The sequence below is a fragment of the Rhinopithecus roxellana genome, chromosome 14 (assembly GCF_007565055.1).
Source record: "Rhinopithecus roxellana isolate Shanxi Qingling chromosome 14, ASM756505v1, whole genome shotgun sequence".
Classification (NCBI taxonomy): Eukaryota; Metazoa; Chordata; class Mammalia; order Primates; family Cercopithecidae; genus Rhinopithecus; species Rhinopithecus roxellana.
The window spans coordinates 19,121,716-19,149,707 of NC_044562.1; the positions used below are offsets into that span (position 1 = coordinate 19,121,716).

General features: G+C 43.0%; 2 protein-coding genes across 5 annotated transcripts in view; both read left to right on the forward strand.

Annotated features, from left to right (window-relative positions):
- Positions 1-18,884, forward strand: part of SP110 (SP110 nuclear body protein) — a 38,365-nt gene extending 19,481 nt beyond the window's left edge. For all 3 annotated transcript variants that reach the window (XM_010370757.2, XM_010370758.2, XM_030917136.1), the window contains 3 exons: positions 17,104-17,202; positions 17,681-17,823; positions 18,633-18,884. In XM_010370757.2, the coding sequence (XP_010369059.1) occupies positions 17,104-17,202; positions 17,681-17,823; positions 18,633-18,692 (302 nt within the window). In that variant the 3' untranslated portion in view covers positions 18,693-18,884. The remainder of the gene's footprint in view (positions 1-17,103; positions 17,203-17,680; positions 17,824-18,632) is intronic.
- A 328-nt stretch (positions 18,885-19,212) lies between these two features.
- On the forward strand, positions 19,213-26,680 carry LOC115893306 (sp110 nuclear body protein-like). 2 transcript variants are annotated; one of them, XR_004053324.1, is made up of 4 exons: positions 19,213-22,864; positions 24,170-24,310; positions 24,890-25,094; positions 25,867-26,680. XR_004053324.1 is itself a non-coding variant. In XM_030917137.1 (3 exons), exons 1-3 carry the CDS (start codon positions 22,700-22,702, stop codon positions 25,966-25,968), a joined length of 408 nt encoding a protein of 135 aa, XP_030772997.1. In that variant the 5' UTR covers positions 19,213-22,699; the 3' UTR covers positions 25,969-26,182. The 2 variants fall into 2 exon arrangements, 1 of the variants encoding a protein (XP_030772997.1); XM_030917137.1 differs by lacking the exon at positions 24,890-25,094 and having other exon boundaries at positions 25,867-26,182.
- Positions 26,681-27,992: the final 1,312 nt, after the last annotated feature.

Genomic DNA, 27,992 nt, shown 5'->3' on the forward strand with positions numbered 1-27,992 from the left:
CAGAGTACAGTCACCAGGAATCTAAATTCAGAGCTGTTTTACACTAAGGCAATATTTCTTAACTTTTTTTTTTCGTTATCACTGTGCTAGAGAGCCCTTCTGGATTTTTTTTCTTAATCAAGACCCTTCCCATGATATTTTACTACTACAAATGTATGTCCTTTATATGTAGTGTATCCATATGTATGTGTGTATATCTGCACTTTATAAGATTTTTCTCAACACTCAAGAATGAGTTTTTCCGCTCTTGGCATCAGTATCACCATTACTGAGAATGAATGTCCTAAGTATATTCATGGTACTGTACTGAAAGTACAGCTTGTCCAAAGTACAGCTTGATCCAACCCCTGGATCAAGCTTTTTCCTAGAATTCCAATCTCCATATTTCTCATGTGGCCTTTCTGGGAAAATTGAGAAGCGAAAAACTCATTACAAACACACATGTAACACTATGACTGGGCTTGTATAACTGGTGGAGTTGTGGGCACATGCTGGTAAAATTGTGCCTGTTAATTAACCCCTCACCATCACTACCATTATTCACATTTCTGGAGTAAGTCGATACCACTATCCTTAGAGGGGAGAAAACAGCTGGATATTCTTCTGTTTGCTGGTGATGTGGTCATTGTCACAAAAATCACAGAACTCTCACATGACAAATGTGTTTTTCAAACAACAAGTATCTAATTATTGTCAGGAAAATTGATTAAATTTTAATACCTTAAAATCTAAATGATCATTTTTAACAGTTTCTCCTATATTGCACTGGCTTATATAGTAGTATTTTAACTTTTCTCATAGATAATTTTATTTTATTCTCACAACCATCCTTGGAGAAGATTGAATGACTTATTCCAATTTAACAGATGAGGAAATTGAGACATGGAAAGGATTAATGGGTTTTTTCAAGGTCCCCTGGGTAAGGGCTGGCTGCCACAGGATTAACATCCTGGTCCCCAGGAACTCTTTTCAGGAGCCATCATTCTCCATAGAAAGGAAGGGTTAGAAAGAATACTGTCAAACCTTTGTCAATTCACTATAGCCCAAAATAGAAAACTGCTTATTCAAAAATTACTTTCTCATTACTTCCAAGATCCTATGGATAACAGAAATAAACTGTCTTTGGGAAAATCTCCCAGGACAGAGCATAAGCATAAAGAAGAAACTATTTGGTCTCTGTGGTATGGACTGATGTTACCTTACTGTTATGCCATTCTAGGCCATAAATGACATCCAAGCCAGAAAAAGCCTTATGCTTTTTAAAATCATGATTTAACTTTTTTTCAACACAGAAAAGTTCCTGGACTTTTCTAAAAGCAGTGTGCTGTAACCATTAGGATTATGGTGCTGGCTCAGCACAGTGGCTCATGCCTGTAATCCCAGCACCTTGGAAGGCTGAGGCAGGAGGATCACTTGAGGCCAGGAGTTCAAGACCAGCCTGGCCAACACGGTGAAACCCCGTCTCTATTAAAAATACAAAAATTATCCTGGGGGTGCATACCTGTTGTGCCAGCTACTCAGGAGGCTGAGGTGTGAGAATCACTTGAACCCAGGAAGCAGAGATGGGAGTGAGCTGAGATTATGCCACTGCACTCCAGCCTGTGTAACAGAACAAGATTCTGTCCCCCCCAAAAATTTTTAATGATATATTTTAAATGTTAGTTCTCTAGTATATTTCTGATCCATCTTCATTTAATCCCCAAATTCAATTTCCAGGTAAAATGGAGTACTTTTTTCACATAGGTCTCATGGTTTTCTTGCATTCTCAAAGTGATGGGAAAACAGGAAAAAAATTACTTAAAGAAGTATTGACATTACAGGTTTGTAGATCAATATTTGTAGCCATAAAAGATGTAGGACTTTTTTCTTTTTTAGAAGAAAAGAGAAAAGAATATGGTCAGTCAAGTTCAAAAAGAAAACAGAAAAAAAAACTCCCAAGAGGTAAGCAAGAAAAGTGAAGTGGTTACTCCCTTGGTGTTTATCAAGGCCTTCACCTGACCAGCTGGCATGACCTCCTCTCCAGCCACATGGCCACTCAGTTGTGCCTGGAGCACAGCCAGCCCCAACCTTGTCCCCTAGGCCACCCCATCAGTAGACTCCCCCACAAAGGAAGAGAGAACCTAACACCAACTTGGTTTATACCTAGCCTTCTTTTCCCTTATCACAGGGAAGGAATGGGGTTGAGGTGGACACGAGACATCAGACAATTTTGAGATTAGGATTGTTTCCTGTCTAGGGTCAGAACCCAGAAGAATAGGCACAAGAAACCTAAATCCCCAAGCAAGATTCAGACTTTCAGTTCCAAACTGGGATTAGATTTGGAGTCATAGAGTGTTCAGAACTACCTCAGCCAACCCATGCTTGCTTGCATGTCTACATGCATGTTTCTATTCCAGTGCACAAACTGCATTACTTGCAGAATAAGAAACAAAAAGGCTTCATTTTTCTGGTTACTCTGCTTCATCCCACTTTTCTTTTTCTCCATGGTATTCTCTCCCTCTTCCCTTTCTCTGTTCCTTACGTTTTCCTTTCTTATTTTTTTAATTTATTTTGTAAATTTTTTGTAGAGACCAGGTCTTGCTATTTGCCCAGGCTGGTCTTGAAATCCTGGCCTCAAGTGATCTTCTTGCCCTAGCCTCCCAAAGTTCTGGGATACAGGTGTGAGCCACTGCATCTGACCCCTTTTTCTTTGTTCTTTTACTCAAAATTATTTACAAAGGGCCTGAGATATGCCAGTCAGTGGGGATTCTCTTGGATTCTGTGCCTTTATGGGAGCCAGCCTGGGAAGGGAGCTTGTCCCAGCTGCCAAACATGAATTAGGACATGAGGCTCGCTGCTTTGGAAATCCCTCTAATTTTTCTGCTTGTTCCCAGCATCCCTCAATCTTGGGGTTTGGCCTGGAAGGAAAGTCATATCTGCCTGCTTGGCCTTCTTCTCCCTGGCCTCTTCTTCCTGGTTCCCCACCCCACTGCCTCCCTAGGCTGGAGGAAACATACTCTCTGTCATTTTCTGAGTGTTTACTACTAATGACTTATAGGAAAACCTGACATTCAGACTTCCACAGTTTTCTCTTGATAGGTACAGGTAATTTTTGGAATTTACAAATTCCTCTTTGCTCCCAACAAATACTGTGCTTCAAGATTTTGTCTAAGCTTGCCAAAATGGCCTCAACTGAGCATGGCCTCTTAGTTCTAGCCAGCATCTTCCCTCCGCCTGAAACCTATTGATGTAATAATCAGGGAAATCTTTACTATTTGCAAGAATGAAAAATATATACTTCCTCAGCAGAAACCTGACAAGCTAGAAGGGATTGGAGTCTTATCTTTAGTCTCCTCTTTAGTCTCTCAGCCAAGAATTTTGTATCTGGCAAAACTAAGTTTTATGAATGAAGGCAAAATAAAGTCATGTTTAGACAAACAAATGCTGAGAGAATTTGTCACTACCAGACCAGCTTTATAAGAAATGCCAAAAGGAGTTCTAAATCTTGAAACAAAAGATTGATATGCACCAAAATACAAACTCTTGAAAGCATAAACTTCACAAGGTCTATAAATAACACAATGAAGAAAACAGAGTGTGTAGGTAACAATTAACATGATGACTGAAACAGTACCTCACATCTTGATATTAATGTTCAACATAAATGGGCCTAAATGCCCCACTTAAAAGATACAGATTGGCAGAATGGATACAAAATCACAAACCGAGTATCTGCTATCTTCAGGAGACTCACTTAACACATAAGGACTCATATAAATTCAAGATATAAGGGTGAAAAAAGATATTCCATGCAAATGGAAACGAAAGCAAACAGGAGTAGCTTTTCTTAGATAAAACAGACTTTAAAGCAGCAACAGTAAAAAAAAAACAAACAACAACAACAAACAACAACAACAAAAAACAAAGAAGGTCATTATATAATGATAAAAGGATCAATCCAACAGGAAGATATTACAATCCTAAATTTATATGTAGCTAACCCTGGAGTTCCCAGATTCATAAGACATTTACCACTAGACCTAAGAAAAGAGATAGACAACAACACAATAATAGTGGGGAACTTCAATATTCCACTGTCAGCACCAGAGAGATCATTGAGACAGAAAGTCAACAAAGAAACAATAGATGTAAACTACACTCTAGAACAAATAGACCTAATAAATATTTACAGAAGATTACATTCTTCTCATCAGCACATGGAACATTCTCCGAGACAAACCATATGATAGGCCACAAAACAAGTCTCAGTAAATTTTTATAAATTGAAATTATAGTTTGATGGGAATAACATTGAATCTATAAATTACTTTGGGCAGTATGGCCATTTTAAAGATATTGATTCTTCTTATCCATAAAGATGAAATGTTTTTCCATTTGTTTGTGTCCTCTCTTATTTTCTTGAGCAGTGATTTGTAGTTCTTCTTGAAGAGGTCCTTCACATCCTCTGTTAACTATATTCCTAGCTATTTTATTGTATTTGTGGTAATTGTTAATGGGAGTTCATCATGATTTGGCTCTCTGCTTGCCTTTTGTTGGTGTTAAGGAATGCTTGTGATTCTTAACACTTTTATTTTTGTATCCTGAGACTTTGCTGAAGTTACTTATCAGTTCAAGAAGTTCTTGGGCTGAGATGATGGGGTTTTCTAAATATATAATCATGTCATCTGCAAACAGAGACAACTTGACTTTCTCTCTTCCTGTTTGAATACTCTTTATATCTTTCTCTTGCCTGATTACCTTGGCCAGAACTTCTAATACTATGTTGAATAGGAGTGGTGAGAGAGGGCATCCTTGTCTTGTACTGGTTTTCAAAAGGAATGCTTCCAGCTCTTACCCATTCAATATGATATGGCCATGGGTTTGTCATAAATAGCTCTTATTATTTTGAAATATGTTCCATCAATACCTAGTTTGTTGAGGGTTTTTAACATGAAGGGATGTTGAATTTTATCAAAGGTCTTTTCTGCATCTATCAAGATAATTACGTGGTTTTTATCTTTGGTTCTCTTTGTGTGATGGATTACGTTTATTGATTTGCATATGTTGAAGCAGTCTTGCATCCCAGAGATGAAACTGACTTGATCAAGGTGGATAAGTTTTTTGATGTGCTGCTGGATTCGGCTTGCCGGTATTTTATTGAGGACTTTTGTATTGATACTCATCAGGGATATTGCCCTGAAATTTTCTTTTTTTGTCTCTTCCCAGTTTTGGTATCAGAATGATGCTGGCTTCATAAAATGAGTTAAGGAGGAGTCCCTCCTTTTCAATTGTTTGTAATAGTTTCAGAAGGAATGGTACCAGCTCCTCTTTGTATTTCTGGTAGAATTTTTTTTTTTTTTTTTTTTTTTTTTTTTTGCTTGCATGCCTGAATGCATGTATCTACTCCAGGGCACAAACTGTGTTAGTTACAGAATAAGAAACAAAAAAATTCAGTTGTGAATCTGTCTGGTCCTGGGCTTTTTTTGGTTGGTAGGCTATTAAGTACTGCCTCAATTTCAGAGCTGTTATTGGTCTATTCAGGGATTCAACTTCTTCCTGGTCTAGTTGTGGTAGGGTGTATGAGTCCAGAAATTTATCCATTTCTTCTAGATTTTCTAGTTTATTTGTGTAGAGGTGTTTATAGTATTCTCTGACGGTAGTTTGTATTTCTGTGGGACCAGTGATTATATCCCCTTTGTCATTCTTATTGTGTCTATTTGATTCTTCTCTCTCTTCTTCATTAATCTGGCTAATGGTCTTTTTTGTTAATTTTTTCAAAAAACCAGCTCCTGGATTCATTGATTTTTTGAGGGGAGTTTTTCATGTCTCTATCTCCTTCAATTCTTCTCTGATCTCAGCAATTTCTTGCTTTCTGCTGACTTTTGGATTAGTTTGCTCTTGCCTCCCTAGCTCTTTTTTTTTTCTTTCTTTCTTTCTTTTTTTTTAATGGAGTTTCACTCTTGTTGTCCAGGCCGGAGTGCAATGGCGCAATCTCGGCTCACTGCAACCTCCACCTCCTGGGTTCAAGAGATTCTCCTGCCTCAGCCTCCTGAGTAGCTAGGATTACAGGCATGCGCCACCACACCTGGCTAATTTTGTATTTTTAGTAGAAATGGGGTTTCTCCATATTGGTCAGGTGGGTCTCGAACTCCCGACCTCAGGTGATCCACCTGCTTTGGCCTCCCAAAGTGCTGGGATTAGAGGTGTAAAACACCACACCCAGCCTCTAGCTCTTTTAACTGTGATGTTAGGGTGTCAATTTGAGATCTTTCTAGCTTTCTGACATGGGCATTTAGTACTATAAGTTTCCCTCTTAACACTGCTTTAGCTGTGTCCCAGAGATTCTGGAATGTTGTCTCTACATTCATCACAGAATTAGAAAAAACTTTTAAATTCAATATGGAATCAAAGAAGATTCCATATAACCAAGGCAATCCTAAGGAAAAAGAACAAAGCTGGAGGCATCACACTACCTGACTTCAAACTATATCACAAGGCTACAGTAACCAAAACAGCATGGTACTGGCACCAAAGCAGACATTTAGACCAATGGAGCAGAACAGAGACCCCAGAAATAACACCACACATCTACAACCATCTGATCTTCGACAAACCTGACAAAAACAAGCAATGGCAAAAGGATTCCCCATTTAATAAATAATGCCAGGAAAACAGGCTAGCCATATGCAGAAAATTGAAACTGGACCCCTTCCTCACACCTTATACAAAAATTAACTCAAGATGAATTAAAGATGTAAATGTAAAACCCAAAATCATAAAAATCCTAGAAGAAAACCAAGGCAATACCATTCAAGACATAGGTGTGGGCAAAGTCTTCATGACAAAAACGCCAAAAGCAATTGCAAGAAAAGCCAAAATTGACAAATGGGATCTGATAAAACTAAAGAGCTTCTGCACAGCAAAAGAAACTAGCATTAGAGTGAACAGGCAACCTACAGAATGGGAGAAAAATTTTGCAATTCACCCATCTGACAAAGGTTTAATATCCAGAATTTACAAGGAACTTAAACCTATTTACAAGAAGAAAAAAAAAACCCATCAAAAAGTGGGCAAAGGATATGAACAGACACTTCTCAAAAGAAGACATTTACATGGCCAACAAACATATGGAAAAAAAACTCAACATCACTGATCATCAGAGAAATGCAAATCAAAACCACAATAAGATACCATCTCATGCCAGTCAGAATGGCAATTATGAAGAGATCAGGAAACAACAGATGCTGTTGAGGCCATGGAGAAATAAGAATGCCTTTATACTTTTGGTGGGAATGTGAATTTGTTCAATCATTGTGGAAGACAGTATGGTAATTCCTCAAGGATCTGGAACTAGATATACCATTTGACCCAGCAATCTCATTACTGGGTATATACCCAAAGGAATATAAATTATTCTATTATAAAGACACAGAACATGTGCATTTATTGCAGCAGTATTTACAGTAGCAAAGGCATGGAACCAACCAAAATGCCCATCAATGATAGACTGGATAAAGAAAATGTGGTACATATACACCATAGAATACTATGCAGCCATGAAAAGTAATGAGATCATGTCCTTTGCAGGTACATGGGTGAAGCTGGAAGCCATCATCCTTAGCAAACTAACATAGGAACACAAAACCAAATGCCACAAGTTCTCACTCATAAGTGGGAGTTGATCATTGAGACCAAATGGACACAGAGAGGAGAACAACACACACCAGGGCCTGTTAGGGGGTGGGGGGTGAGGGGAGGGAACTTAGAGGGGGTCAATAAGTGCAGCAAACCACCATGACACATGTAAACTTATGTAACAAACCTGCACATTCTGCACATGTATCCCATTTTGGGGGGTTGTTTTTGGAAGAAAAATATTGAAATTATATCAAGTATCTCCTCAGACCACAGTGAAATAAAACTAAAAATCAACTCCAAAAGGAACTTTCAAAACCATACAAATAAATGGAAATTAAATAACCTGCTCCTGAATGATTTATGGGTTAACACTGAAATTAAGATGGAAATTTAAAAATTATTTGAAATGAATGGTAGCAGTGACATAAATTAACAAAACCTCTAGGATACAGCAAAAGCACTGCTTTTAAGAGGAAAATTTATAGCACTATATGCCTACATCAAAAATTCTGAAAGATCACAAACTGACAACCTAATGTCACATCTCAAGGAACTAGAGAAACCCAAAGCTAGCAGAAAAAAAGAAAGATGAGAGCAGAACCAAATAAAGTTGACACAAAAAATAAAAAAGATCAATGAAACAAAAAGCTGGTTCTTTGAAAAGATAAATAAAATGGATAGAACATTGGCTAGAATAACCAAAAAGAAGAAGAGAGAAGTTTCATATAAACTCAAACTAGAAGGGCCGGGCGCAGTGGCTCAAGCCTGTAATCCCAGCACTTTGGGAGGCCGAGACAGGCGGATCACGAGGTCAGGAGATCGAGACCATCCTGGCTAACACGGTGAAACCCCGTCTCTACTAAAAAAATACAAAAAACTAGCCGGGCGAGGTAGCGGGCGCCTGTAGTCCCAGCTACTTGGGAGGCTGAGGCAGGAGAATGGCGGGAACCCGGGAGGCGGAGCTTGCAGTGAGCTGAGATCCGGCCACTGCACTCCAGCCCCGGCGACAGAGCAAGACTCCGTCTCAAAAAAAAAAAAAAAAAAAAAAAAAAAAAAAAAAAAAAAAACCTCAAACTAGAAATGAAACTGGAGACATTACGACTGACATCAGAGAAATACAAAAGATCATTCAAGACTACTGCGAACACCTCTATGCACAAACCTAGAAAGATCTAAAGGAAATGAATAAATTCCTGGAAACATACATCCCTCCTAGATTAAATCGGGAATAAATAGAAACCATGAACAACCAATAAGAAGCAGTGAGACTGAATCAGTAATTTTTAAAATCCCAACAACAACAACAAAAAGCCCAGAGCCAGATGCACTCACAGCTGAATTCTACCAGACATTTAAAGAAGAATTGGTGCCAATACTACTGAAACTATTCCAAAAGGTTAAGAGGGAATCCCCTAACTCATTCTGTGAAGGCAGTGTCACCTTGATATCAAAACCAGGAAAGGACATGATAAAGAAACAACAACCAGTATCCCTGATGAACGTAGTTGCAAAAGTCCTCAACAAAATACTAGCTAACTGAATCCAGCAGCCCATCAAAAATATAATACACAATGATCAAGTGGATTTAATCCCAGGGATTTAGGGATGGTTTAACACATGCAAGTCAATAAATGTGGTACATCACAAAAACAGAATTTAGAACCATAGATCATTTCAATAGATGCAGAAAAAACATTTGATAAAATCTAGCATCCCTTTAGATAAAGATCCTCAACAAACTAGGCATAGAAGGGGCTTACCTCAAAATTATAAAAGCCATATATGGCAAACCCACAGTCAATGTGATACTAAATGGGAAAAAGCCTAAAGCATTCCCCCGAGAACCTGTTGTCAAATTGCCTAAATTATCTGTTTATACTCCCTTTAACATCATACAGACACCTTTTCCCTCCACTTTCACCAACACTAAAGATAACAAGTTGTGTCTATGATGACTGCCAAAGGTGAGGAGTGATATTCCACTGGTGTTTCCCTTTGAATTTCTTTGCACTAGGCAGGTGATTGAACATGCTGTGGTAGGTTGTATTACAGTTCTCCAGCGTTCCAGTGCCCCACCTCCTCAGAAGTCCACAGCCCTGCCCTGTGGACCCAGGAATGCCCATGTGATAACTTAGCCAAAGAAATGTGGACCCAAGTTAGAGAGCCACTTTCAGGCCAAGGCTTTAAAAGCCCCTTTGTCTCCTTTCTCTCTGCCCAAGACCAGGAATGTTCTAGACAGAGGCTGCTCTGTCTGCAGGAGCCATGAGTGTCAGTGATGTAGGGCTGAGCCTCATCTAATTTATGATGAACAAACCGCATGAGAGAGAAGTAAACCTTTGTCATTGTAAACCAGAGCTTGGCAATTTTTTTCCAAAAAGGACCAGAAGATGCACCTACTCAACTCCGCCTTTGTAGCGTGACAGCAGCCAGAGGCAAATACATAGACAAATGGGTGTGGCTGTATTCCAATAAAACTTTATTTACATAAACAGGCAGTAGGCCAATTTGGCCCTTAGACCATAGTTTGCTGACACCTGTGGAGCATCATGAATTACCACAGCATCACCTAGCGTATCTTTACCAATTTACCTGTTTTTTAAATAAATTTGACATTGGAAATTTTTCTTGTGAGGCTCATCTGTTTGAATTTGCCCATTTTTCTATAGGACTAGCCATTTTTTTGTTTAATCAGTTAGATTAACCCTTTGTTATAATTATTGCAGTTTTTCTGATTTTGTTTCTGTCTTTGAACTTAAGCTTTTGGTTGTGGAGCCATCTGCTTAGGTAGATAGACACATCAGTTTGCCTTTAGCAGTATATTTTATGCCAGAGTTTCTCAATCTTGGCATTATTGACATTTTGGACTGAATAATTCTTTGCTTCGGAGGCTGTCTTGTGTGTCATCGGATGTTTAGCAACATCTCTGGCCTCTACCCATTAGATGCCAGTAGCACCTGCTTCCCAGTCCTGACAAACAGAAAGATTTCCAAACATTGCCAGATATCCCCTGAGAGCAAAGTCACCCAGTGTTAACCACTGCTTTATGCCCATTACTTCCTCCTTACAAAGCCCTTCCTATGTGATATTTATAAGGCCATACAGTAGCCCCCCTTTATAAGCAGTTTTTTGTTCCATGATTTCAGTTACCTGGAGTCAACTGCAGTTTGAAAATCTTAAATGGAAAGTTCCAGAAATAAACAATTTGTAAGTTAAAAATCATGTGCTGTTCTGAGTAGCGTGACGGTCTTGCACCATCCTGCTGTATCCCACTTGGGGATGTGAATCATCTCTTGATCCAGTGTGTCTTGCTGTATACGCAGCGCACCCATCAATCACTTAGTAGCTGTCTTGGTTATCAGATTGAAGAATCATAGTATCTGCAGGGGTGTCCACTACCCATGGTTTCAGGTATCCACTGGAAGGCTTGAAACATATGCCCTGTGGATAAGGGAGGGACTCCTGTACATCCCTTTATTCTAGTATTTGTAGTAAATGTATTGATATATATTAATTAGTGGAAATTTGGCTTCTGTAGTATTTTTAGTTTTTCTGTCTTTTAACATGAGCTTGCTGTATTTCCTTAGTCAATGCTGCAAGGAAGTCCTTTCACAAGGACTCATATGTAACTTGTCTCTCCAAACTGGTAGAAAAACAGGAAAAAATACTTTAAGATTGTTAACATATGAGTCTTATAAATCTACGTTTGTAGCTATAAGTGATTATTAATTCTGTTTTTAGAAAAGAAAAAGGAAAAAGGTATCTGTTCAAGTTCAAAAAGGAATTTTCAGAAAAATATTCACTGAAGAAGTAAGCAAGCAAGCCACAGCGCCTCCCCCTTGGGTTCCCCAGAGCCCTGGCCTCTGCTGCAGGCTCCACCCGCTGTCTCCTTCTCTCGCTTCTTCCACCGTCCTTGTTCTCCTCCTCCGAAGTTGTTCTCCACCCTCATGGGTACCAGCTGAATTGGGTGCATCAGGAGTGCTGGCAGCCTAACCCACCCACTTGTGCATGGTGGCTATTTCCATACTTGGAAGGATTCTTTAACACAGAGCTGTACAAAGACCCAAAAATGATTAAGGATGATCACTAAACCTTTAAGTCAAGTTCTAAAATAAACTTCTATGTCTTCCATTCTAGGAATTAAAGGAAACCCTTATTCAAGCACAGCCTGACAGTGTTCTTGTTCCTTTTCCTGTGTTGGTTGGGACCCTGGGCTTGCTTCAGCCTCTCTGTCCCTCGGGCCTCTTTGCATCTCTGTCCTCTCCCTCCCGCTCCTCTTCTTGCATTTATTTTTCTTCTGCTTTTGTACCTCACTTCTTCAGTGTCATTTCTTGTCACCCTCTCTTCCTTTTTTAGTCTCCAGCCACATTGGCCCTTTTTATTCATTATCGAAGTATAGTAGGTGCTACCCAAGGTGGGAACCCCAGAATGGTGTCATCTACAAACATGTTGGTTGCAGGTCTACAAGAATAAGGAGCTTGTAAACCAACTGTGACGCTAAGCACACTGTTTTCATAGCTAGACTCCTTAGTGGCGACAGCAGTGCATTGATTCTGATCAAGCCCCTGTCCCATCGTAGGTTGGAGCATTGAGTAGCACTGATGGATGTGCTTGCAGAAAATGCATGTATCCTAAGAGTACAGCTTGATGGATTCACACACACAGAAAAAGCACCCACATACCCAGCATGCAACTCAAGACACAGGATGTCACCAACACCCATAAACCACCCCTACCCATGTCTCTAGGGTCACACCAGCCTGATTCCTCACAGCATAGGTCATCAGATACTGAATGCTGCCACCTAGTTCCTGCTCGGTGCCTCCTCACATGGGCCCCCCACTCACCCCCCCCCACCCCCAAAGCTAATCCCCTTATCCTCCTCCCTTTCCTTGCTATACACCCTCAGACCTCACCTTCTCTTTAAAAAATTTATTTTAATTTCTGGGATACATGTGCGGGATGTGCAGGTTTGTTACATAGGTAAATGTGTGCCATGGTGGTTTGCTACACCTATCAACCCATCCCATAGGTATTAAGCCCAACATGAATTAGCTATTTATCCTGGTGCTCTCCCTCCTGCTCCCCTGACAGGTCCCAGTGTATGCTGTTCCCCTCCCTGTGTCCGTGTGTTCTCATTGTTTAACTCCCACTTATAAGTGAGAACATGCGGTGTTTAGTTTTCTGTTCCTGCATTAGTTTGCTGAGGATAATGGCTGCAAGCTCTAATCATGCCCCTGCAAAGAACATGACCTTGTTCCTTTTTATGGCTGCATAATATTCCGTGGTGTATATGTACCACATATCTTTACCCAGTCTATAATTGATGGATATTTAGGTTGAGCCCATGTCTTTGCTATTGTGAATAGTGCTGCAGTGAACATACACATGCATGTATCTTTATAATAGAATGATTTATATTCCTTTGGGTGTATACCCAGTAATGGGATTGCTTACTGAGTCAAATGGTATTTCTGGTTCTAGGTCTTTGAGGAATTGCTACGAGGTCTTTCACAATGGTTGAACTAATTTACATTATCACCAACAGTATAAAAGTGTTCCTATTTCTTCACAGCTTTGCCAGCATCTGTTGTTTCTTAACTTTTTAATAATCGCCATTCTGACTGGCATGAGATGGTATCTCATTGTGGTTTTGATTTGCAGTTCTCTAATGCTCAGTGATGTGGAGCTTTTTTTCATATGTTTATCAGCTGCATAAATGTCTTCTTTTGAGAAGTGTCTGTTCATGTCCTTTGCCCACTTTTTAAAGGTGTTGTTTGTTTTTTTTTCTTGTAAATTTGTTTAGGTTCCTTGTAAATTCTGGATATTAGACCTTTGCCCTCAGACCTCACCTTAAATGTCACTTCCACAGGGAAGCATTCTCTCTCCCAGCAGGTGGGGGTGGGTCTCCCTGACATGCCCTTGTGGAGACCTGCATTTTGTCTTCATGGCACTTCTCTTAACTGTGATGAATGATCTGTGCACAGCCTGTTCACTGTGCAAAAGTCAGGTGAGGTCAGTAAGCGGATGGGTCTTGCCCGTTGCTGTATGCCCAGCTTCCCCATGCTTCGCACAGCTGGTACTTCTTCATCAAGTTATGAATACCAGTATCTGGGCCCATCTGATTCATGTGTGTGAGTTAGAAAAAGGTGCCCCTACCTCAATTCACTACCTCATCTGTCACAGCCAATTCTTGAAACCAAACCCTTTTCTGCCGTCTTCTGGAAGATTGTTGTACTAAGCAGGTAAACTGATTCTGTTTCTTTTTTTTTTTTTTTTTTGAGACGGAGTCTTGCTCTGTTGCCCGGGCTGGAGTGCAGTGGCCAGATCTCAGCTCACTGCAAGCTCCGCCTCCCGGGTTTACACCATTCTCCTGCCTCAGCCTCCGGAGGAGCTGGGACTATAGGCGCCGCCACCTTGCCCGGCTAGTTTTTTGTATTTTTAGTAGAGACGGGGTTTCACCGTGTTAGCCAGGATGGTCTCGATCTCCTGACCTTGTGATCCGCCCGTCTCGGCCTCCCAAAGTGCTGGGATTACAGGCTTGAGCCACCGCACCCGGCCAACTGATTCTGTTTCTAATATGAATCAGAGCACCCCTTAAAGATGGAGTCCTTGCTCAGGGCACAACCCATCAACTTTATGCAGAGGTCCTGATGAATATGTAAGTGTGTACATTACTTCACAGTTGGCAAAGCACTCTGATCTACATTTTGCCATTTAATTCCCATAATAAGTAAGTGTTATCAGCCCGTTTTACAGATTCAATTAAAGGGTAAAAGACTTGAATGAGCTAAAATCAACCTGTGTGTTCCAATTTCCAGCCCTTTTTCCTTTACACTAAAAATGTACATGAACCCAGATTCCACCTCGTCTCAAACACTGATGGAGGCAGGAGCCCCGGCAAACGTTGACAGTTGTCCCTCAGCATCAGTTTCTTCTCCCTTCTGCCCTATCCGTAACTTCTCATTAAACACAGAGTATCTGTGCTGTTGTTGCTTGTGTGATGTGGAGTCTCGTGGCATTTCTGATGATGTGGAAAGAGCGCTAGATACTGGGTCTGGCATGTCTCAATTCTAATGCCAGCTCCACCTCATGTAATGTGGTGACCACCGGCAATTCTCTCTCCACATCTGAGCCCAAGTCCCTCATCTATAAAATGGGGACAGTCGTTGCCTTCTCATTCTTACACATTGTTGTGAGGATAGATGACACAGTGCATCTGCTGCTCTTACTATTTCCTTGACTATCCCTTTTCCCCTCACCACCCCATCTCCACCCCCCACCACCCCATGTCCACCCCCCGCCATCCCCTTCCCATACCTCTCATGTATACATCATAGAGCTCCCAAATCATTCCCCAGGACTGTGGTCTTTCCATGCATAATTTCCACCTTGTGCTTCTTCCCCACGTTCTGTAGGAATTCCCAGAGTTGATCTTCTGGATTATGAATTCATTTTTTACCATGCCGCTGTTCCTCGTCTGGATTCAGCTTTTCTTCTTAATTTTCTCCACCTTGCTTTTCCTTTCCCTGAGCTCTCTCTTCTCTATTTGCTTGCTTTTCACAGCAGGTTCCTCGTTGTTTACTCATGCTTCCTAATGGGGACCTAAATCCACCGCTGCTGCAGCTCACTTTACAAAGGAACCAGCTGATGTTAAAGAGCCCCAAGCATCCCCCACAGGGTTCCTGGGGCTGCAGGGTTTCATCCTTCAAGGCCTGGTTGCTGAGATGAGTAGGTGAGACTGAGCCAAACTCAGCACTATTGGGAACAGGCCAGAAAGCTGCCCTGAGGCATAGGATAGTTGGCTTTGGAAGTCCTTGGGCCTGAAGGCCCCACTTCACTTGATGACTTGCCTCCACTGGGTAAGGAAGGGACTGATGCTTGTCCCCATGACTCTGCACATCAGCTTGCTCCCCATGGCCCCCAAAACCACCCCCTGCTCCCTCATCTGCTTGTGAATGTGTTTGGGACGTTTGTGTTCACTAAAGCTGTATTCACCACAGGGAATTAGCAAAGACATTTCTGTGGGGACAGAGAACTGTAGAAGGTCCCCATAGCTGTGCCAATCTCCCTCAAGGTTTGCAATAGTGGTCCAGAGTCACCTGGAGCTCCGCCTTTCACTCACATTAGGAACCTGCGGCAGCAAGTTTCTCACTCAAATTTGATAACAGTAATTCACACTTAGGTAATCCTTCTAATAAGTGGCAGAGCCAGGATTATAAGCCCCTCCCACCCCCACCCCTCCCCACCCCGTAGTCTGGCTCCCAAGGACACGCTCTCATCTGCTGTGCCATATTTACTGAGTAGAGTCTAGAGACAAATGGTGGAGCTGGCCCCTCTATGCAAGAGGGCCGCTGTTGAAACAAAGCTTTTCCCACCCTAAGTTCCCACACCCCCCTACCTTCCACCCCCATGCCTAGCCTTGCTGCCAGCCCCTGCTCCTGTGAGGCCAGGCATCCTGTAGGGTTCTGTCGGGAGGGATTACGTCCTCACTTCTCAGCGTCCCTCCTTTCTCAGTCCGACTCTACCTACCTTGTATCTTTCCAGGGAAATGAATGGCTTCTTCACCACTGATGCTGTTCCTTCCTCTTTCCATCAATGCTCTTGTTTTGCCATTGGTTTTCCTTTAGCTCTTTCAATAACCATTTGAGGCAAGGGAGAGAGTTGGACCAGATGTTCTCCTAGGCTCATTTTAGGTGTACTATCCTCTGTAACTCAACATAAGACATGGACAGCCCCTTCATTTCTCCCCAGAGAAACAGCCCCTGCTGTCTTTCTTTAATGAATTCACCCATAGTGAGGTTGGAGGGGAAGGCAGCAGGAATTGCTGAGATTTATTTTAAACCCTCTTGCAACTGCTTCTCCTGAATCTAAACTCCAGATTTCTACCCAGGGATTCTGAGTTGCCAGACCGCTCCGTGAGCAACTGGGAAATTAGTTCAGAGCTCTCCAGGGTTTTCTTTTATTCATCAAGGAAGAAGCAGGGAAGCAATAAAATGAAAAGAAACAGCAAATAATTAAGACTGACACCATCCCCTCAGTGCCAGCCACCTCACTCACCCAAGTCTTCATTTGAATCAGGAAATAAGATTATAAATGAAGATTTTTTTTTCCTCTGGCAACATGAATGCAAAGAAATATTTTAGGTAGGCAACTTCCATCAGCACAGAGAAATCAGCAGGATGCTTATAGAATAGAAGACTATTCGGTGGCAGCCAATTCACTTGCAAATTAAGACACATTCACTGAAGAAGCCCTATATGTTCTACTAAAATGTTTTGTTGACTGTAGTGTTGGTGGCGGTGGTGGTGGTTTGTTGCAGGCTGCTGTGTACACATAGCTTAGTTGCCACTCAAGATGCAAGAGTTCCTGCAAACTAACCAGAGCATGTTAATACCCTGTACATTACTGGAATTCATGGAGGGGAGAATTCAAAAGGAAGACGGAATGAAGACTGAATAACATGAAACTCTTCTCTTCTACTTTCAGGAAAACCCAAAAGTGACACTGTGGATTTTCACTGTTCTAAGCTCCCCGTGACCTGTGGTGAGGCGAAAGGGATTTTATATAAGAAGAAAATGAAACACGGTGAGTTCCTCGGTCTTCTGCTCTTTGGAATCCCTAGATGAAGGACTCACTAGAAGGGAGGAAAATACCTGGGTATATAATTGATCAGGAAATGGACCCTAGGCTGCAGAAGAAGAAACACTTCTTAGGAAGGAATTTCCAAACTCTTCCACATCATGGTATTTTTGGCAACCAGATCACTCCACTCTCACGTGGAAGTCACCCATGGGCCCTGCTGTACTGACAGCCATGTCCTTGCTGCATGTAGGCACCACATGAATGCAAAATCTGTCCCACCCCCTCACCACTCAGTCAGGCTTTAGGGCTGGCTTCAGTCCAAGAGAGGAGGCCTTCAGACTCCCCTGCTACTGCTTCCACCTCACAGAGGAAGTCTCTCTTGACCTGGAAAGGTAGAAGGCCACAATTAGGATGAAGAGGTTTAGGGTGAATTCACAGAGAATGGTGGTAGATCCAAGAATGGGCTTTCTTTTGCTTACAGGATCCTCAGTGAAGTGCATTCAAAATGAGGATGGAACTTGGTTAACACTCAAAGAATTTGAAATGGAAGGAAAAGGAAGAAACACAAAGAACTGGAATCGGAGTATACATTGCGGAGGAACGACCCTAGGAGAGCTGCTGAAGGTATTATAATGACAAGCGACAGATAGGTGACGGGTTTAAATCCTTGAAGGAGAAGTGGGGTTTTAACAGCAGAAATGTGAAGAGCTCCCATTAGGATTCAAGAGCATGATTTAAAAGGAGTTAAATGTTCATAGAAAAAAAAATTGTGGGTGACAAAGTTAGGAGCACAGATTGTTCCTGATGGTGGAGAACTTTAAATGCAAGGAAAGGAGTGCAGGAACTTTAAATGCAGGCAGAGGGCTTTGAGGTCAAGAGAGATGTAAGATGCTCAAAAGAAACTAGCTGAACAGATGCCTGCAATCGCTCCTCTGCATCCTCTACCTGACACCTATTCAAGGCCAGCTCATCTGGCCCCCTGCAGCATTTCCAGACTGCCCAGTCCATGGTCCATCTCTCTGCTGCGCGTCCACAGCAGGCTATTCCTGTCCTGAGAACAACTAGTCTCCGTGATCCCAGGACCCAACACAAGGCCCCTCTCAGTAACACTCAAGAAATTATCACTAGGATGAAATCATAAAGATTTTATCTAGAGAGGAAAAATGGAAGAAGAAAGGAATGGATGGGAAAGAGTAAGAAAGAAGAACTTGGGTCATGGGTTTGAGTGACAGGGGAAAAAGTGATTTTATCACTAAGTGAGGTCCAGAAGAAAAACTGACTGGGGGAGGGAGCTAATTTTTCTTTTTGACGCCTTGCGTTTGAGATCCAGTGTGATGTCTGGGTACAGATACTCATAGGAAGTGGGAAGGCCAGTATCTACAGAAGAAAAACCTCCAGAATAACCTCATTCATTGACTCCTTCTGTCTTTCAGAATGGACTTTTGCTGTGTCCTCCAAGAATAAATCTCAAGAGACAGTTAAATAGCAAGTGAATTTCTACTACCCTCTCAGTCACCATGTTGCAGACTTTCCCTGTCTGGAGGTTCACCTTAGAGCTCCTGAGTTTCCCAGCTCTGAGTCACCTCCACATTTGGGCATGGCATCTTCAAAACAATTAATTTTCGTAGTTAATTTGGGATGGGGAAGCAAATGACTCTAAAATAAAAATTAAATGATAAAGCTCATCATGTCCATGTGTTTTAGAAAAAAGATCTGGATATTTGGATGGCTATAAACCAAAGGTGTCAGAAATAAAATACTCTAAGCCTAGGTAACATAGCAAGACCCCATCTCTAACAAATTTTTTTTAATCAACCAGGAATGGTGGTGTGCACCTGTAGTCCCAGCTAAGGCTAAGGTAGGAGCATTGCTTGAGCCCAGGAGTTCAAGACCAGCCTGAGTGATATAGTGAGACTCTGTATTGCTATATAGAGCGATGTAATCCCAGCACTTGGGGATACCAAGGTGGGTGGATCCTTTGAGCCCAGGAGTTTGAGACCAGCCTGGGAAACAGGGCAAAACCCTTCTTTACAAAACATACAAAAATTAGCCAGGCATGGTGCCATGCACCTGTAGTCCCAGCTACTCATGTTGCCCTGGAGGCTGGCCTGACCAGGCTGGATTCATTCAAAGTTTAAGGCACTGGTCTCCCAATGCCATTTATTATATAAATCATCTTTCCCATGCTGATCTTAAATACCCCGAGAATCACGGGTACTCAGTGTAACATCATAATAGCAAAAAATTAGGGACAAACACAAGTTCTATCACTATTGCAGAATAAACTGATACAGTTACAGAACGGTTTTTTAAAAACTTTTCTTACAGAATATTAGACCTTTGATATAGATATTTGTTTAAATACATGGATTCATAAGTATGGAGTTATCATTCAATCAATGGAAAGCCACCAAAGGGTTTTGCAGTCAGGAGGCTTCAGGACACTTAATGCTAGTTGTGACGTGTGGGGAAGGAGCCCTTTGTTGCTTATGTGAATGTGTAGGTAGGTCTACGAGTGAAAAAATAGCCAAAAGAATCAACTGCATTTATTTTGAGATGAGATCACAGGGGCATTTGCTTTCTGTATTATACGTTTATGTACAGTTGGAATTACTATAATGACCATTTGTTACTTTTGCAACCAGAAAAAAAAGGATCTTTAAAATCCAGACCATTAATTAATATCCCAACATGATAATACCCTCTAACTCTCCTAATGCCACATGTCAGCACATAATAGCCAGGGGCATGTTTGACCCAGCCTCTCAGTCCCACCTTCCAGGGCCAGGTCGGGAGAATAAGATGAACGTTTATCCGACTGAGAATGGGCCAGTGAGGGCCTTGCCCACAGCGCCATCATCCAGTGTCACTGCTGCTCGGCAGCACATCCATCCGTCTCCACTACAGTCTCACTTATGTATGTGCACAAAAAGAGACCGATGCTGGTACTCCCAAAACATGTTTTGTGGTTGCCCTGCAGGGTGCTGCCTCCGTGACCCACACAGGATGGGCAGCTGGTGTAAAGAGCCACAGGCTCGGCGTGTGACAGCCTCCATCTCCAGAAGGCCCTGGATGCAGCCAGCAGTTGCCACTCTATCAGCATATAGTGTAGGGCTGAGGAAAACAGCTTTTGGGGTTTTCTGTTTTTTTGTACCAAAAGTCCATGGCCATCATGGGTGGTCCAGAGATGCCAGGAGGCATGAGAGGAGGTTGCCAAAGCCTCCACAGTGAATGAGACTCAGGAGGGCACTAATGCCTGCTGTATTGCAATTTGACAGATTCTAGAATCTTTTGTTAGAAGGAATCCCATTGAAAGTGGGCCTGTTTGCAAGTAACAGCATAAATGAGCTTACCTAAAATCTATAAATGAGGGATGTGTTTCCTCCGGAACTCAAGAGGCCTAAAGGATGCTGGGAGGCTTATTAGAACACTGTGGGTACTTAGAGGGTCAATAATAATTTTTTGACAGTGTCAGGGATGGAGCATCCCTCGACTGACCAGATAATGGCCAGAAATTGGTGGTGGATCCCTGTACTATGCCTGGGGCAGTGGCCCATACTTTTTTGTTTTAGTTTAATCCCACATTCATGCGGAAACACAAGCCCCATCCTTTTCCGTGAGCTCCTTGTGAGTAATGTCCTGAGTGTGTCAAATGAATGTGCTGAGAGAAGGGTGTCTTCAGGGTGATGTTACACCTGTGCTCCTAGAGAAGGTCAGATGCAGTTCAAATCCTGCTTGCAGATTGTGTATGGTGGCAGAACTCTCCAGGTACCCCGTGGTAGCCAGACAATGGTCTATTGTGTTCCTTCGGGGGTGAAAGCAACCTGCGGCTGAGATGCTGTTGAAATACACACTGAACAGAACACATTAGTCAAATCTATGACTGCAGAGTATTTACCACTTGCTAAGTGGATGGAGTCAGTAATTTCAATAACATTGGGCCTTCACAGATGGGGTCACAGCATTCAGGTTGTAGTAATTCACCGTGAGGCATCATTCATTCTTTCCAAGCTTAAGAACAGACCAAATTGGGCTGTGAAATGGAGAAACAGTGGGGATAATCATCCCTTCTCTAAATAGATCTTCCATAATGAGTTTCCGTCCTTGAAAGCCGTGTTTTAATTCATATTGATCAGTATTAAATATTTTAACAGAGAAGGTCCATGGAGTTCCATGTTGTAAAGTCAATTGTAAGTGCCAAAGATAACTTAATTTTGATTATTTTAATTTGTTATTTACAGGGTCACAGCATCCATGCCCACTATGGAACATTTTAGGGCCATGTTATGTTACGACCCTAGGCAGTTAGGCAAGGCACCAGGAAAAACACTTCCCATACTCCTGCACCTAAATGCCAGTTATCATCATGTCTTACTTTGGTCAGTTAGATCTATTAACAGAGGCTTGGTGGGGCTCAGCAAATGCAGCCCAGAGTGGCCCAGCTCAAAGCACAAGCTTGCCAGCAGGCAGCAGCACAGCTCAAAACACGGCAGAACCCGTTAGCAAGCCACAGCCAGAGAAGAAAAGCCCTAGTGGTGGTGGTCACCACCCAGACTCCCTGCTTGTTGTGCCATTTGTCTTGCAGTTTCCCCCAAGGGAGGTGGCATCAGCTCCCCCCACCAGAAATTGGGTTTGGATATCCACTGTGGCACACACAAAATGATGTGTTCTAGAACCCCACAGGGTCAGCATTCCTGGGTCATCAGTGGTAGTGGCAGCTGGTCCTAGCGGTGCCGTGGTCCTAGCGGTGCCCACATTATCTGCCCTTGCAGTGGAAAAACTTGGATGAATGCGAGGTGTGCTGTAAAGGGGGATAACTTCTCTGCTATGGTACTTATCCACGAGTCTTCCATGAAGACTGTCACATTCCCCCTGTGGAAGCCAAGAGGTGAGTGGGATGCAGCCCCGCCTCGGGCACACAGCACTCCCCTCCAGATGGAAAGGGCAGGACCTGTGAGCATTGCAGACAAGGGTGTGAGGCAGGGCAGTCTGGTGCCAGAGACTCTGGGCCTCTCTTGGTCTCTGAGGCTGCCAGTGAGCCTCTTGGCTCCACACTGCTTCTGCCCCTGGAGGTGCCCTTCCCTAGGATGTTATTCCTTGGACAGCAGGGACTCCTGTCCAAGGGGAGGTGGGGACAGGAAAAGCCAGCTTATGTTCTGTGCCTGCTCAGGAAAGACAGGAAGCACGGTTTGTCACATATTTCACCATGGTCTCATCAGGCTGATGGAGGCCTGAGGTCCCTGCAGGTGAAAGCCCAGATTCTGACACTCAAGCCCGGCAGCCTGGGTTCCTTTGTGCTCCCAGCAGCTCAGACAGGGAGAAGAGAGCCCACGCTTACTGTGACACCACCTTCCTCAGGCTGCCCACCTGCCGCTACCACTGATGCGAGGGAAGGGTCAATGCTGGAGACCCCACGTGGGGATCTTGGACACTCTGGGAGGTATCCCACCCTCATGGCTGAGCCCAAACTTCCTGAGGGAAGACAGTGGCAGCCACAGGAATGGTGGCCATTTCCAGGGGCCTTGCCCTCTGTTCACCTTATGTCCAACCTCTCAGGACGCTGTGGAGTTGCACCTTCTGCAGGATGAAGAGGTCTTCAGGAAGCCAACAGTGTCATCATGTATCTAAGATCCTGGAGAGGCAGATGCAGCCTCAGGACCAGCTGGTAAGTTGGATGCCAACCCCAAGCCTACGCTTTTCCCTTCTCACATGAGAAGCACAAACAGGCACAGGGTCAGGGCAATGCACCAAAGGGAGGCTTCAGTGTCTCCCTTTAGAGGATGATGATTTAGTGCCCACAGAGTCTGAACAAAATCCCACACACCCTGTGAGCCTTGGTAAGCATGGTTGTAATGCTGACTGGGCTTGGCTGCCCCGTCCGTGTGCATGTCTAGACATTCACCTGGCTTCACTGTTCCCAAGCTGCATTTCACTTTCAAGCCCTCTTCACGTTTTACAGAAATGTGAGTTCCTCCTCTTGAAGGCCTACTGTCATCCACAAAGCTCCTTTTTTATAGGCATTCCATTTAATGTAAGTCACATTTTACAGTTCTCTTGCATAAAATGCATTTTGAGAAATTTGGGGGCTGAGTCCGACAGGTGCTGCATTTTGCTCGGGAAGCTGGAGAACAGGAGAGAAGGACAGCGTGGCAGCAGTGGAGCAGGGCAGCGGGGGTTTCTCTGCACACTCTGGAGAGGGACTACCTGGCTCAAACTCCACCCTACCACTCACGGGCTATGGGATACTGGGCAAGTTGCTGCCCCTCCTGTGTATCTCAGTTTCATCTTCTCTTTAGGAGGAATGTCTTTCCTACTAGAGATTAAGAGTCACAAAGGCCAGCTGGGGGCAGCCGCTCATGCGTGTAATCCCAGCACTTTGGGAGGCTGAGGCGGGCAGATCACTTGAGGTCAGGAGTTCAAGACCAGCCTGGCCAACATGGCAAAACCCCATCGCTACTAAAAATACAAAAATTAGCCAGGCGTGGTGGCAGGCACCTGTAATCCCAGCTACTTGGGAGGCTGAGGAAGGAGAATCACTTGAATCCGGGAGGCAGAGGTTGCAGTGAGCCAAGATTGCACCACTGCACTCTAGCCTGGGTGACAAAGCAAGACTCCATCTCAAAAAAAAAGAAGAGTCACAGATGCCAAACTGTGTGGGTTCCCATCCCAGCTCTACCACTTTCTAGCTGAGACATCTTGGGTAGGCTCCTTGACCTCTCCATCCCTCGGTTTCCTCATCTGTGAAATGGACATCATTATTTATGGTACCCATAAATGTGGAGATTACATATTCATATGCTTGGCTTACAATTTAGTTTATCTAGTGCCTAGAACAATAGCTGGCCTAAAGAAGTCAGATGGTGTTATCATTATGACCCTGGAAATGAAGACTTGGATTGTATTTAAATTGGATCCTTTCCAGTGATGACAGCTGTGCTGATGTCTCCTCTCTGGTGGCTTTGTCCTCAAGATTCGCGATTACGGTGAGCCCTTTCAGGAAGCAATGTGGTTGGACCTGGTTAAGGAAAGGCTGAATACGGAAGTGTACACGGTGGCATGGTTTGTGCGGGACATGCGCCTGATCTTCCGCAACCATGAAACATTTCACAAGGTAAAAGGCATTTCCTGCTTCCTTTTTGCATCTTTTCTACTTTCCCCTAACTTCTGGGACAGCAGAATTTTGCAAGGATTACCCTCAGTTTCATCCTGGGGAGAGCTCAAACGAGACAAGGATTACAGAAAAAAACCACCTCAGCATTACTGGAGGCAAGGAGTGAGTGGCAAAAAGAACAGCAAGCAGGACAGGGGAGGGATCTCCGGAACAGGAGCTGAAAAAAAAACAGGCTCTGTTCCCAGATCGGCAGCTCGCTCCCAACGACAGCAGTAAATGGCATCCAGCTTCTTTGTTTAAACTGGAAGGAAAGGCAGTTTATGCCTACATTGTTCTTCCTGCCTCAGAAATATGAAAACAAATAAGTAAACAAAATAAAATCAGTTAGACTTCCTGGATACTCATGCTTGCATTTTTTTGCACATACATTTCTCACTGGACTCAAACATCTGGAACTGCCTTCAGATACAGTGCTGGTTTCATCCTCCTTTACTAAGGAGGGACCAGCTAGTTGAGCTAGCCTGCAATCCCAACATTTGTAACTTTGGTTTGTCCTGATTTTTATCCCCATTTGTACAGATATTTCTTGGGAGGTACGTAAGGAAGATTTTCATCTCCACCCAGCTTCCTTCCCTTCCTCCATGCCAGGAGTTGGCATGTTCACAAACCACAAACTGTAAACTGGTACCCAGTCACGGAGCTGCAGGGAGAAAGCGTTGACCAGAGAGCCACTCAGTGCCTGGCGTATCCTTAGCCCTGGAGAACAGAGGGTCATCCTTCATCAGTGAGTGGGCTTTCAAGAAATGCGTTTAAAAACATTTTTTAAGCTATTTTGCACCATGCTCAGATTTGCCATGATCAAAACTAAACCTTCAGTCCAAATCACCTGTCAGGTAGAAGTTTAACAACCAGGTGGAGTCTCATGCTTTTCAACATTTTAGTAGCAGCATCTCCCCATCCATTCTGCCTCACTGCTGGGCCTCCTAAAAAAATATGAGTGAGTCTGGGAGCAGTGACTCACATCTGTAATCCCAGCTTTTGGGGAGTCCGAGGTGAGGGAATCACCTGAAGCCAGGAGTTTGAGACCAGCCTGAGAAACATAGCAAGACCTCCTCACCCCGATCTCTGAAAAAAAAAAAAAAAAAAGTTTTAAAAATCTGGGCATACAGCTACTCGGGAGGCTGAGGCAGGAGAATGGCGTAAACCCAGGAGGCGGAGCTTGCAGTGAGCTGAGATCCGGCCACTGCACTCCAGCCCGGGCGACAGAGCGAGACTTCATCTCAAAAAAAAAAAAAAAAAAAAAAAAAAAAAAAAAAAAAAAAATCTGGGCATAGTAGCATGTGCCTGTAGTTTCAGCTACTCAGGAGGCTGAGGTGGGAGGATCGCTTGCGTCCAGGAATTGAAGGCTGCAGTGAGCTATGATGGTGCCACCGCACCACAGCCTGGGTGACAGGGAAAGACCCTGACTGAAAAACAAAAACAAAAAAATGTATGAGTGATCTGATGGTTGTAATCTTTCGTCCTTCAACGTGTTTGTTTGCTTTTTTCTCTTTCAGGCTTCCGACTTTGGCAAGGCAGGACTTGACTTAGAGGCAGAATTTGAAAAAGATCTCAAAGACGTGCTTGGTTTTCACGAAGCCAGTGAAGGTGGTTTCTGAACTCTTCCTTTACCCTGTTCTGAAAAGACTGAAGCATCCCAGCCTCAGGATTCAGCTGATGGGACCCTGGCTTGGACTGTTAATTGCCTGTGAGTCTGGGATATAATTGGCTGCCCTCAGGACTCAAGCCCAGACCCGTCATAGGATTATCACACCCTCCACCACCTTTATTCTTTCTTTTTACCTTTAAAAGGCTATATCCACACTAAAAAAACAAAATTAGTACTTCCTTAATACCATCAGATACCCTGTCATAGTTCACATTCTCTCCATTGTCTCAGAAGTCTTTTTAGAGTTGATTTGTTCAAATCAGGATCTAAACAAGTTGCACACATTGCATTTGGCTCACCGGTCTCTGTGTCTCTTTTAAGCTATAAATCGTCATGTATTTATTGAAGAACTCAGGGTTTTGGTCCTATTACATTTTTTGCAATCTGGAATTTTCTAGTTGCATTTTCTTAGTGGTATAGTTCTCTCTTCCTCTCATTTTTTGTAAGCTAGAAGTTAGATCTAGAAGCTTGCTTTAACTCAGGTTTTAAGGGGTTTGCTTTGATTTGGGGTTTTTTGGGCACATGCAGGCTTCGCAGGGGGAATTTAGTATTATTTTTTATGTTAAGCTTGGCAGCAGGTGCAGGTGTTATCAGCCTGATCATCTGTCACCTGACGGTTTTAGCAATACCTAAATCCGTGATATCATCAGGGGTTGCAAAATGATGAGATTCAGATTTTATTTTTTTACATCATTATTGGTCAGATTTCTTCTGCAAATAGCTTCTCTTTAACAATATTCAGGTATCTTGAAATACAGGTTGTACAAAAAATAGGATAAATGCTTGTTTTTTTATTTAGCAATGTTCAAAATAACAAATTGATTTCCTAATATCCTCTAAGGGTAACCAGGGATTCTTTTATTGAATTATCTTGAACCCACATATTTAAATATACGTAATATGCTACAAACCATTGCAGTTAATACCTTTATTGATGCTTGAGTTGCCCACTTTTTTTTTTTTTTTTTGAGACAGGGTCTCACTCTGTCACCCAGGCTGGAGTGCAGTGGCACCATCTTGGCTCACTGCAACCTCCTCCTCCTGGGTGCAAGTGATTCTCCTGCCTCAGCCTCCAAGTAGCTGGGATTACAGGCCTGTGCAAGTTCCCCACTTTTAGTGAGAATCTCCTCAGTTTGCCTCCTGAGTTGTTTTGAAATGACCCCAGCACTCTTCGATGGTGTATTAGCTATCTATTGCTGTGTAACAAATGACCTCAAAGCTTAGCTGCTTGAAAAGAAAAAAAACATTTTATTGTTCACTATTCTGTGGGTCAGGAATTCAGGCATCATCCATGAGGATGCTTACCGTTGCTCCACATGGTCCTGGCAGACCCCATTCATACTTGCACACTGTCACTTCTGCCACAATCTATTGGTGAAAGCAAGTCACAGGACCAGATTCAGAAGGAGGGAGAATAGACCCTACCTCTTGATGCAGTGAGTGACAAAGTCACATTTCAAAGGAGAATGTTGCTTGGGAAGAAACATTGCTGCTCCCATCTTTAGAAGCAATCTACTGTAGTTCACCCTCTAGCCAAGTAATTCACATCTTTCCCATATGCAAAGGACACTCCTCTCTCCTCAGAAGTCTCACTCTCTGCAGCATTGGAACAAAGTCCAGGACCTCCTTATCTAAATCAGGTTCAGATCAGATAAGCCTTCTTGGGACTGGGCACAGTGGCTCACACCTGAAATCCCAGCACTTTAGGAGGCTGAGGCAGGTGGATCGCTTGAGTTCAAGAGTTCAAGACCAGCCTGGGCAACATGGCAAAACCTCATCTCTACAGAAATATTTTTTTTAATTAGCTGGGCACGGTGGCACACACCTCTAGTCCCAGCTACTCAAGAGGCTGAGGTGGAAGGATGAGCCTGGTAGGCAGAGGTCGCAGTGAGCCAAGAATGCACCACTGCACTCCAGCCTGGGCAACAGAGACCCTGCCAAAAAAAAGAAAAAAAAAAGAAAAAGAGAAGAGGA

What these genes read in the sequence shown, in the direction of transcription:
- LOC115893306 (XM_030917137.1), top strand. Translation starts at nt 22,700, where the DNA reads ATGGTGGCCATTTCCAGGGGCCTTGCCCTCTGTTCACCTTATGTCCAA. An exon ending in TGCAGCCTCAGGACCAGCTG is followed by an intron (nt 22,865 to 24,169) that starts GTAAGTTGGATG and finishes TTTGTCCTCAAG; the next exon opens with ATTCGCGATTACGGTGAGCC. An exon ending in ACCATGAAACATTTCACAAG is followed by an intron (nt 24,311 to 25,866) that starts GTAAAAGGCATT and finishes TTTCTCTTTCAG; the next exon opens with GCTTCCGACTTTGGCAAGGC.